Here is an 11,885-nt window from a genome sequence, read left to right as displayed (position 1 = left end):
AGTTTTTCTAGCACACAAGTACATGAATTCCCATAAATCTCCACTACGAAGTGACAATAAAAATGATGTTGTGGAAGGAAAAGGTTGCTGTCGCTGCTGATGGGACCACCAGTGCCTCACTGCAGCTCACCTCACCCACCCCAGATGGTGAGAAAGCACACTTTTGAATGGGACCTAAGCCAGCGCCCAATTGACATTGGACTTGGTGCTGAGTTTTGAACCTAAAAAGAGCCTGCTGGATCAGGCCAATGGCCCATCTAGTCCAGCACCCTGTTCTCTCAGTGGCTGACCAGATGCATGTGGGAAGCCTGCAAGCTGGCCCGGAGAGCAGCAGCATTCTCCCCTACTGTGATTCCCAGTGACTGATATTCAGAAGCGTACTAGCTCCAATTGCAGCATGGCTCCCATTCAAAAGTGCTGGAGACAGCAGGGCCAAACAACAGCCGCCGGCCAATCAGGAAACAGGTCTGGGTTGAATGTGGTGGTGGTCTCTGGTGGTGCACAGACTGGTGACAGAGCCCATATGTTGCATGATGCTGAGGGCAGATTCCATTTTGCAGACCCTCCCACCCATCCATGGACAGTGGGTGGCCAGCCGTTGGAAACACAGGAGAAACCTGGAAGCCAGCATAGGGCCAGTCCATACATTCTGATGCCACTATGAGGGCTTTTCAAAACAGCCTCTGCTTAGCAATCTCAGCATTCAATGCCTATACTATGTAGTGTGTAGTATGAAACCACCCACTCTGCTCTAGAAGTTGGCCAACTAGTTGCAGCTAGTCGGTGGCATGGAAGTCACTGCTATGTTGGCATTCTTCCTCTCCTTTAAAGAATGGCTGCATGTGGGATGTTTTAGATAAATGGGGGCTCTGTGTGTGTGTGTGTGTGTGTGTGTGTGTGTGTGTTGGTGGCAAGCATTGTTTTATCAGGAAAACAAATGGCAGATACATATGAGCATTGCAACTTTTTATTCTTTTGAGGGATTCCAAAATTACTCCAAAAGTGCTTTAGGAAAGCAAAACATTCCTCTCCCCGAGCTATAATTTAGCATCGACATGGATGGCGACAAAGGGGTCTTCGGCAGAGTTGCTGATCTGGAAATAAGCTGTGCCATCGCCATTGACTTGGATTTTAATTCCACTGCAGCCATTGCCTTCCTTCTGCCCAGAAATGATGTCACAGTAAGTGCCAGCAGGGAGGCTGGTTTGCAGAGTTTGAGACATGTTCCTGTTTTAAAAAGAGAGTCAAAAATAATGAGCATGTAGTTAGCTATCCTTTATCATCAAGCTTTGCACGCTAAGCTACCTTGGTGGGTCCATTCTGCTATGCAATTGCTAATAATAAAATGAGATTTCAGTTTGACCCCATCCTGGCTTTTCTAAGGACAAAACTGATGATGCTCAAATGCCCACTGCATCCTTCCTTCTATGGAAGATTCTGGGATGCTTTGCAAGGCTGGTTTAAACATTATTGCTAGATTCTGTATAGCTCTAGGTGCCTGCTAGACTGCTCTGCTTTAAACACATGAGAAATCTCTTCCTACTTACCAGTCGTCATTATTAAAGACAATGAATCCTTTGTTGCCACGGCCAAATGCCACTTGATTGCTGTTATTGTCCCACCAGTTGGTAAATGGCTGTCCGTCCACAACATTGCGGAAAATCACCATGTTCCTTTGGAGGGGGAAAAATGGGTTCATTGGTAATTGATGTACTGCAGAACAGAGTCAAACATGCCAAAGTGCAATAAAGAGATAAGCATGATTAAGGGGACTGAAAGAGTGCTAATCTATGTGTTGGATTGTAGCCATTAAGCCATGTGCGCATTCCAACCTTATTTGACGCCATCGATGTTCGCAGACCCAGTCATTGCCACAGGTTGTGTCTGGATTAATGGTAACAGATTTGGTAGACCCATCCCCATTGCTCGGAGGTCCAACCCAGTCATTTATATCCTGGTTGTCAAAGAATTGAGAAAACATAAATATTTGAGGTGAAAAATAATAACAGAACACATTTATTAGAATGTATAAACTAACCAAACTTGCAGATTATCATATTTCTGGGAGGCATAGGCCTGGTCTACACATGTAACATAATGAGTTGAGAAGCTGCTAGGGTCCCAATATGTTAGAATGGATGATGCCACTTCAGATGGAGGATCATATCATGATATTCCCTTACATCCCTACCAGTAGAAAGTTAGCACAGAAAGCAACAGTCTTAGCTGTAACCTCAATAACTAATACACTAGGGTTTTTTCTTGGTTTGGTTGAACTTTTGCTGTCTGATTCAGGCAGGGTCTTTGTTTTATGTGGAGGAACATTCAAAACTGATAGGCTGAAATAGTACAGTACTATCTACCACCTTCCTTGACATTCTGCTGTATGCGCAAGACCACACACACATGACTTGGTCAGTCTCCAGGATGTGTAGGATTGTTGGTTCTGTGGAGCAAGGTGCGTATTAATGATGCCGATGAGTCTGAAGGACAGAGTTAGCACCTGCATTCCATAAGTAGTTCAGGTCAAATAAAACCCAGTGGTAGACAGCATGGTTAGCCTGCACTGCTCACCTGACTTTCCTCCAGCTACATTTTTGGTGCATAGCATCAGGTGAAAGAGCAAGGTTGGTGAGGTGCAGTTAGGCTGATGCAGTCTAATCTGGTGCTCTTGCCAGTCTGTTTGCACCGCGTCAACCTTGCTACCACCTCAGCCTCCCCCCATCCTGGTGTGAAGCAGCAACGTTGCCAAAGGGAGGTCAGGTAAGCGTTGCAAGCCCACCATACCTTCTCTGCAAGTGTGCTTCAGAGTGCAGATGATTATTCTTCAGGGACACCACATGCCCAATCATTACAAAGCAACCATACCAAAAGTGAAGTTAAGATAAATTGATTCATTTGGAGTATTACAGTGTAATCATAACCGTGGGTAAATGTAAAGGTAAAGGAACACCAGACCGTTGGGTCCAGTTGTGGACGACTCTGGGGTTGCAGCACTAATCTCGCTTTAGTGGCCGAGGGAGCCGGCGTACAGCTTCTGGGTCATGTGGCCAGCATGGCTAAGCCGCTTCTGGTGAACCAGAGCTGTACACGGAAACACCGTTTACCTTCCTGCCAGAGTGGTACCTATTTATCTACTTGCACTTTGACGTGCTTTCAAACTGCTAGGTTGGCAGGAGCTGGGACCGAGCAACAGGAGCTCACCCCATCGAACCGCTGACCTTCTGATCGGCAAGCCCTAGGCTCAGTGGTTTAGGCCACAGCACCACCCGCATCCCAACCATGTGTACTCAGAAATAAATCTCAATGAACTCAGTAGAAGTTACTCTCAAATCAATTGGATTAGGCCGTTAGCCCTGAAAGATTTGAACCTCCCTGGGATATTCCTTCCTTCCACCACCCCATTTCAATTTACTGAAAACTGAAATAGCCACCTATATAGAAGAAGAAGAGTTTGGATTTGATATCCCGCTTTATCACTACCCTAAGGAGTCTCAAAGCGGCTAACATCCTCCTTTCTCTTCCTCCCCCACAACAAACACTCTGTGAGGTGACTGAGGCTGAGAGACTTCAGAGAAGTGTGACTAGCCCAAGGTCACCCAGCAGCTGCATGTGGAGGAGCGGGGACGTGAACCCGGTTCACCAGATTACGAGTCCACCACTCTTAACCACTACACCACTACACCACACTGGCACCACACTGGTGCAGACCTCTTTGAAGATGTGGTACACATCTAGAAAAGTGGGGTGCACATCCTTTAAAACTAAATAATGAATGCCCATTTCCAATTTATTTAGGCTCCTTGTTATCACACAATAGAAACTGACCTTTCCATTCTCAAAGTATCTTGGCCAGCGGAAACTTGACATCACACGGGTGAAACCATATGGGTGAGCGAGCATGAAGCCGACTGCCATTTTGTATTGCCTGAAGATATATTTTAAGAAAATGAACATGAAAGGGAGGATCAGAAATTGAGATTTATATTTATTTCAGGAGTGGGGTGGGGAGGAGGAGCCAGTAAGGCTTCAAGTCTCAATGTGTTCCTTACCTGGAATCCCAGAAAGTCAAAATGGCAGATCCACCAGCACCGTGCCCCCTCTGGTTATCATGATTGTCTACAAAGACAACGGCTTTGTCAGAAGGCATAAAACCCCAGCCTTCTCCCCAGTTCCTGAAGAAAAGAGAGAAAGGGCCAAATTTAGCTAAACACCGAATTTCAATATGTGCAAGGCTGTAAGCTTCGGTATTCAGTTTTGCTTTGAAGTATATAAAATTAAATTACTTTAAATAAGCCATCTTTTCTCCACTCCACTTGCGAATGACCGTTCCTAGTTTTGCACCATATTTGAATTCAGTTACCCGGCCATTTCCATAGTAGTCACTGGCTTTAATGGCCTCTCCACCCAAATCAATTACCTGTTGAGGGAAAAGAATAAAAGTTATTATGATACATATGAGTGGAAAATAAAGTGTTTTTTAAGCTCTGAAATCAGCTCCACATCACAAATGTCTGCCCTTGCCGTCCTCTCAAGCTAGCCTTATATGTGCTTAATGGTTGTCTTCAACATAACAGACAGTCAAAGTACCTCTTGGAAGATGAAAGGCCTTGTTCCTTCAGCAAACCAAGTCGTTCTCAGATTTTTCAACTTGTCTAGGAATGCTTTCATATCCCCAGGCCACATATGCTTGGAAGCATCAATTCGAAATCCTGCTACTCCAATGTCAATCAGATGGTTCATATACTCGGCAACCTTGGAGCGCACATAGTCCTTTTCGAGCGCAAGGTCAAGAAGGCTAACGAGGCGACAGTCGCGGACCTGTTTTGAAAGGTTGTTTTGAGAAATCAATTTCATAGAATCATAGAACTGCAGAGTTGGAAAGGACCATGAGGGCCATCTAGGCCAATCCCCTGCAATGCAGGAATCTTTTGCCCAACGTGGGGCTCGAACCCTGAGATTAAGTCTCATGCTCTACCAGCTGAGCTATCCCAGATGCCTGGTTTATCATTAGTGGGTTGGGTGTCACATTTAAACCAACTTCTCCTATGCAGAAAAGAATTGAAGAGGAACTGCATAAGGATGACGAAGAGAAGAAATATGCAAGCGAAGAAAGGAGAAAGTGGGTAAAGAAAATGAATGCAAGAGCTTCACCTGGTAAGGATCACCATAATTTTCAATCTCTCCACTTCCAGTTTTGCATTTCCAGTCGTTGAAATCCCAGCCGGAGTACGGGACAGCAGGGAAATCGTGGGTCTCTGAATTAAAATAGCTTCCACAAGTAGAGTGGGTGCCAGAGCCAGCGGCAGCTCCACACATGTGGTTGACTACAGCGTCAACATAAATATATACCTGAGTACAGAAAAGGCATGACCAGGTTGTATTTATTATCCTTGCTTCTTATTCTCTTCTAGGCATAATTCAAGAAGCTGGTTATATCCTATAAAGGCCCAACATACTTCCTCTCTTGGGTCCCTTCTCAAGCACTGAGTTCCATTGAGGATGCTCTATTAATCATACCATCTGTGCTTAGTTACCAACTGAATGAAGAGAGATGTTCTTGGTGGCTGCCCTTCTCCCCAGTTACAGAACGTTTTCCTGCTGCAGATTTCCCAAAGTCTAAGCTCGAGGGCATTTTGGGATGGATCGTAGGACCTATCTGTTTGGGATGGCCTAGAGGGCTCAGAGTTAAGTTGGAGAATGGGGAGAAGTGTTATTAATGTAGGTGAAATATTAATTCTGTCTTGCAGGTGCTTGATCTGTTAACTACTCCAAATCTTAAGGATGGGGTTGACTAGAAATCTCGGTAAATTAAAACAAGGCACTTTGTGTCAGTGATGGAAGGTTTTCAAGCAGCACATTTCATGGGCCCATTCCTCTAGAGTCTGAGCCATTCCTCCTTTATTTACCGTATTTTTCGCCCTATAGGACGCACCGTCCTATAAGGCGCACCTAGTTTTTTTTTGGGGGGGAAATAAAGGGGGGGGGAATTATTTTTTTCCCCAGGTGCGGGGTTGGGGCGGGGGAAGCCCAAGCTTCCCCCGACCCCAGTCCCCAAACAGGCAGCTCTCTGCAAGCCGTGGGAGCCCAGCACTGGCTCCCGCTGCTTGCGGAGAGGTCCGCAAAGCCTGGACGCGCTGAGCTCGGCGCACGCAGGCTTCAGCATGCAGGCAACTCTCCGTGCTGCTGGGCTCCCGCTGCTTGCGGAGAGGTGCGTGAAGCCTGCATTCGCCCCATAGGATGCACACACATTTCCCCTTCATTTTTGGAGGGGAAAAAGTGCGTCCTATGGGGCGAAAAATATGGTACTTTTAAAATGCCTGCAGAGGAGACATCGAACATGCATATAAGTGAGAAACACAATTTAAAATTCATTAAGGGATCTGTTTTGACCTTGCAGTAACCCTAGAGTTTTCCCTCCCACTCCTCCTTCGCAAAGTTACTGAAATGGCAATATTAGGTTCCAAGAAACAGCTGCCCATAATAAAAGAGCCTCACATTGTAGACCACACATGCCTATACAGCATTGTGTATAACTAACTTAACTAGAAGTTAAAGGAAAGGTAGTTTCCTATGGCTCCCAACATTCTTAGAAGAACATGCACAGTAGCTCTGGGGGGCTCCCAGGAACCACAGCAAATGCTATTTCCATGATTTCTGACCTTTCTAGACATTTCCCGTGGCTTTTTGTGGGACTGGACGATTTTGTATATGCTTGCAGGATCCTTGAAAGTTAAACTGTGAAGCCCTACATATGGCAGAGTCTCCCCTGGAGTAACGAACTTTAGTTATTTTGGGAAAGGTAAGGGGAGAGCAGACAGGGCTCTCAATGGCAAAGAGGTTCTAGATCCTGTTGCATTCTCAGAACTGATTCAGATTAGTGTTGCTTTTAAATTTGATTAATTTAAGGGTGTCCAGGGGATGTCCTCCAAATTCATCCAACTGGGTCCATTCTGAATCGAGTTAGGCAGACTCCACCCATCCCTAGCTTGTTGGGGTGACAAGTGAATTTTACCAGACATCTCCCACTATTGGTATAGACAGGATTTCCAAACCACTTACTCCAACATTGTTGCATCTGGTCACCATGTCTTTAAATTCATCCTCATTTCCAGATCGTGAACATAGCTTGTAGCTGATGGGCTGGTATCTTTCCCACCATGGCCTCCATGGATTTGTAATAACGAGGTTTTCATTTGGAGGGGAGATCTGTGAATTAAGAGATATTAAAACACCACACACCAATAAATACCATTTCAACAATTTAGTAGAGAGATGATGGTGCTGCTTAAGTTATTGTAGGCTGCGGTTGACATAGCCAGAATCTGTACAGACAATCCAAAACGAGTGATGAGTAAATTCTCCTCAGAAAGCTTTCCCAATCTTCCTCAGAGAGTCTTCAGAAGAACCAAATGTGAGAGGGACTGCCCCCGGCCCTTCCTGACAGCATCATTTCACCCAAAGCAACAGGAAGGCCTTGCAGGCATCTACTTGCTTGGCAATGACACACATGCAACAAAGTCAGGAGTGTCCTTTCCTGCTGGAATTCACAGGATTTTTAATGTTTCTATGCCCTTGATTCAAATGAATTGAATGCTACAAACCCCAAGAATCCTGACAGACTATGGCCAGGAACATCACTTCCTGCTAAGCAGAAGCCAGAGAAATCTCTCTTGGCTCCACTAGCAAGGTGTTCCTGCTGCCAATTCACCCATCCTTTCAGAAGGGAAACAGGAAAAACCAGGTTTCCAAAAGACTCCATGGATACAGAAGGTTCCATGTTGCATGTTGTAAAAGACAACAAAAACAGGCATGGAGTTACCTCTTCTCATCTCTCTCCCTCCCTCTCTGATTTATATTGCCCTGAAGAGTAGAAACGAGGAGTAGAATGTTATCACTCTCCTATTGCGCTGGACCACTCTGCTCTAATGGAGAAGTGTGATAAGATGTTCTTTATCACTTGGCTGGATAATAGCGATGTCTGGCTTACCAGCTAATTACCGGTATATACATTCCTTGCTAACTTAATTCTTGGCAAAACTGTGGTCTTGTGACTTAGCAAGTTGAAGAGTAGTTTTCATTATCCATTATCTCTATTAATATTAAAAGAGTGCCTCATTGTTATGCACAGAAGAATCATTAAAGATCATGAAGCCCATAGCAAAATGCTTCCATCTTCTTTCCCACACACCTTTATTCAGGGAGTGGTTTGCTTAACTCTAAACCAGACCTATAAATAAAGCCTTAGCCAAAAAATTATCTGGGGTGTTTTTTCCTACCCCAAATTACATTGTTGGATGTTGCCAAGTTGGCTATGTGAACCGGTCCCACATTCTGAACAAATTTCAAAAGCATCGGTTGTCACTTTGACATTGTATTTCAATAGTCTTATTGGTTCAGGCACATTAATTAAACCAGGAGTAGCTAATATCCTAGCCTCCAGGTGGTGCTTGACTCTAGTTCTCATCATCTTTGGCAAGGCTGGTGCTGATGTGAGTTTAAGAGTCCAGCAAAATTTGGAGGTTATGGCATGGAGTTCAAGTGTATCATATTGGCTACCCCTGAATTAAACCATTAAGCATTAACTATATTTGAGTCCTTCACCTTGGTCTGTTTCCAATGACTAGTCTAAGTACACTCCTGTAAGCACCTATTATTTCCAGTTGTTAGTTATATTGAAATTGCCACTTGTTGTCTTTGGTCCAAATAAACTGTGACAAGCAAATATTGAATAGAAGTTGCCTACCTGGACTCCGCCAAATCCATTAGGTGCCAAATAACGCTCGCATTCTAGAGCAATGTCAGCCCAACGCCATTCAAAGAGATGGACTATTGATGTCCTTCCGGGTTTTGTATTTGGGTTGTATTGAGCCCAAGACAGCTCAAAGGCAACTAGGAGAAGAAAGACCCTCATGTTGTCTTGGCCAATGCCGTTGTTGTGTGCTCTGCTTTGCCTTTCTATTTATATTCTTGCTGCAGATCAAAGTACACTTCAGTCGTGATGCATTCAACACAATTGGCTATATTTAATCAAAGGTCATTCCATTTGGTGGTTTAAACAAAAGTAACAGGTGAAGATAACAGACCAAATTCTCTGGCTAATAACTTCAAATCCACTGGATAAGGCTCCGTGTGATTATTCATGTCTGTGTTCGCAGCTAAATAGATTAGATAGTCCTGGGAACAGACATTCAGAGGCTGAATCCATGAACTTGTATGCACCGTGAAGAGTTTGCATGGACACACTCTCCTATTCCTTTCAACAGAAGGAGCCGTTCCACGCTTGCAAAGTGAAAATTATTATGTGCGTGGAGTATATTTTAATGGGAACCTATTATTTGGAATCAGTGTCACTGCAAATACTGTGAATTGTAGTAGATGGTGCAAGTGACTCCTGGTGTCCTCATGTTTTTTCACAACACACACAGGTTTCAACACAATGCCAATCATACCTTTTTGTAGGTTACACCATTCAGAGCTTATTACTTGTTGTCCATCATGGTGAATTTTTTCTTTCTTTCTTTCTTTCTTTCTTTCTTTCTTTCTTTCTTTCTTTCTTTCTTTCTTTCTTTCTTTCACACTTGCCCTACTTTCTCAAAGGTGCAAGATGTTGCAGAGCCACAATGCTTACCTAAATTTGATTTACTTTAGTAGGAGGTGTCCGTAGGCTTAAGGATGTTCATATTTATTTAATAACACAATAATGGACTTTTTTTTCTGTGGTGGCTCCCTGCTTGTGGAATGCTCTCTCCAGGGAGGCTTGCCTGGAACCTTCATTAAATCATCATCATCATCATCATCATCAACATCAACATCAACATTATGTTGTACCCTGCCCATATGCAGCTACTTTGGCACCAGGCAAAAACATTCCTCTTTTCCCAGACCCTTGGCTAATTAAACCATCTATGCGATAGACAAACTAAGACCCAGGGGCCAGATCCGGCCCAATCGCCTTCTAAATCCGGCCCGCGGACAGTCCGGGAATCAGCATGTTTTTACATGAGTAGAATGTGTCCTTTTATTTAAAATGCATCTCTGGGTTATTTGTGGGGCATAGGAATTTGTTCATTTTTTCCCCCTTCCAAAATATAGTCCGCCCCGCCCCCACAAGGTCTGAGGGACAGTGGACCAGCCCCCTGCTGAAAAAGTTTGCTGACCCCTGATCTATGCCATTCTATACTGCGGTGTGGTATGTGGTATTGTTTTTGTTTGTTATTATGGTATGTGTTTTTGTGGTTTTATATTGTAACCCACCCTATGATATTTGGACAAAGGGCAGTATAGAAATATAATTAATTTTTTAAGTCATTAATAATTGGGGTGGCATGCCCCACTAGCATATGCATTCAGTGATACAGCAACCAAAAGTTATAGGCATTGCAACCTCACTTCCACATATAATCAATTGCTCCCTATAGTCAAGACCTAACACTTCTGTCATGGGACGCGGGTGGCGCTGTGGGTAAAAGCCTCAGCGCCTAGGGCTTGCCGATTGAAAGGTTGGCGGTTCGAATCCCTGCGGCGGGGTGCGCTCCCGTCGTTCGGTCCCAGCGCCTGCCAACCTAGCAGTTCGAAAGCACCCTCAGGTGCAAGTAGATAAATAGGGACCGCTTACTGGCGGGAAGGTAAACGGCGTTTCCGTGTGCTGTGCTGGCTCGCCAGATGCAGCTTTGTCATGCTGGCCACGTGACCCGGAAGTGTCTCCGGACAGCGCTAGCCCTCGGCCTCTTAAGTGAGATGGGCGCACAACCCTAGAGTCTGTCAAGACTGGCCTGTACGGGCAGGGGTACCTTTACCTTTACCTTTAACACTTCTGTACCTAAGCAAATTGTATGTCAACTGTATTAATCAAGATGTGTCACAATTACCCATACGAGAAGTGTCCCAGTCTGCCCTGGGTTCCAGGGATTGTACTGGTGTTAAACATTCCAATTAGGAGTCTGCAGAAACAGAGGCTCTTTGAAAACTCCTGTTATATTCCACAGAGTATATAAAAGTACATTGTATGAGAAGCATAACCTACAATTACAAAGGGTGGTAGATGACTAAGGCTGCTTACACACAATACCTTTAAAACACATTTCCCCTCTCAAAGAATTCAGGGCTCTTTTATTTGTTAAGGGTGAAGAGAATTGCCACTCTGTGAGGGGTAAACTATAGTGCCCAGAATTTTTTGATTTGAAAAATGTGCTTCAGATACTTTGCTCAAACTAGACCCAGTGAGATTAACAAGCATGACTTCACTAGATCCAATAATTTTAGAGGGTTTGCTCTGAGGAAAACCTAGCTGATTACTACCCATAGCCACAAAGTCTAGTACTTTCCTAAACAGCAATTTCCAACACACATACACACACTCCCAAAGAGACAGACATATTTACCATATTTACCAGTTTTGTTGAAGAGCCAGAAGATTCTGATAAGTGAATGATAGGTTTAAAGGTAATTTTTCAGCAACAGATGACTTCAGATTCATATCTCCTTGATTATATTAACCTCTCTGAAAGTTTAGCATACACTTGCATTTCAAAGTTACCCTTAAGAGATTAGAACAAAGATTAAGTGGCTAGTGGCTAAACAGCTTCCTAGTAACATTTTATTTTATGACTTCCTTGTTGCCTGCTGTTTCTTAGGAATACTGAGTTAAGAGAAAAGAAGGAGCTTGGTTAAGCTAGTATTGTTAATATATTAACATGACAAGATAAGCATGTGCTGAAGATATCTCAGGAGCTTCAAAGCAGTTGTATTGAGAGTCACTGGCAGTGTTTTGTTATAAACCTGAGTGGAAACTCATTAAGAAGGGCTGATATGTATGTCTGTGGTTCTCAAACTTCCCAGCCCCCTGCAGAGCATTGAAAATCGCTGAAAGTCTTGGTAGACCA

At 44.0% G+C, this 11,885-nt stretch overlaps 1 protein-coding gene across 1 annotated transcript; it reads right to left on the bottom strand.

Annotated features, from left to right (window-relative positions):
* Window positions 1-951: 951 nt before the first annotated feature.
* On the bottom strand, window positions 952-9,239 carry LOC310679662 (pancreatic alpha-amylase). The gene is made up of 10 exons (XM_083445214.1): window positions 8,747-9,239; window positions 7,063-7,209; window positions 5,155-5,352; window positions 4,591-4,821; window positions 4,287-4,420; window positions 4,053-4,175; window positions 3,829-3,928; window positions 1,833-1,954; window positions 1,548-1,673; window positions 952-1,227 (listed from the first exon to the last, which is right to left on the bottom strand). Exons 1-10 carry the CDS (start codon window positions 8,912-8,914, stop codon window positions 1,038-1,040), a joined length of 1,539 nt encoding a protein of 512 aa, XP_083301340.1. The 5' UTR covers window positions 8,915-9,239; the 3' UTR covers window positions 952-1,037.
* Between the last annotated feature and the right edge of the window lie 2,646 nt (window positions 9,240-11,885).

Source organism: Podarcis tiliguerta, assembly GCF_965153285.1.
Source record: "Podarcis tiliguerta genome assembly, chromosome: 6".
NCBI classification, from domain to species: Eukaryota; Metazoa; Chordata; class Lepidosauria; order Squamata; family Lacertidae; genus Podarcis; species Podarcis tiliguerta.
This window is presented reverse-complemented; position numbering and strand designations above follow the sequence as displayed.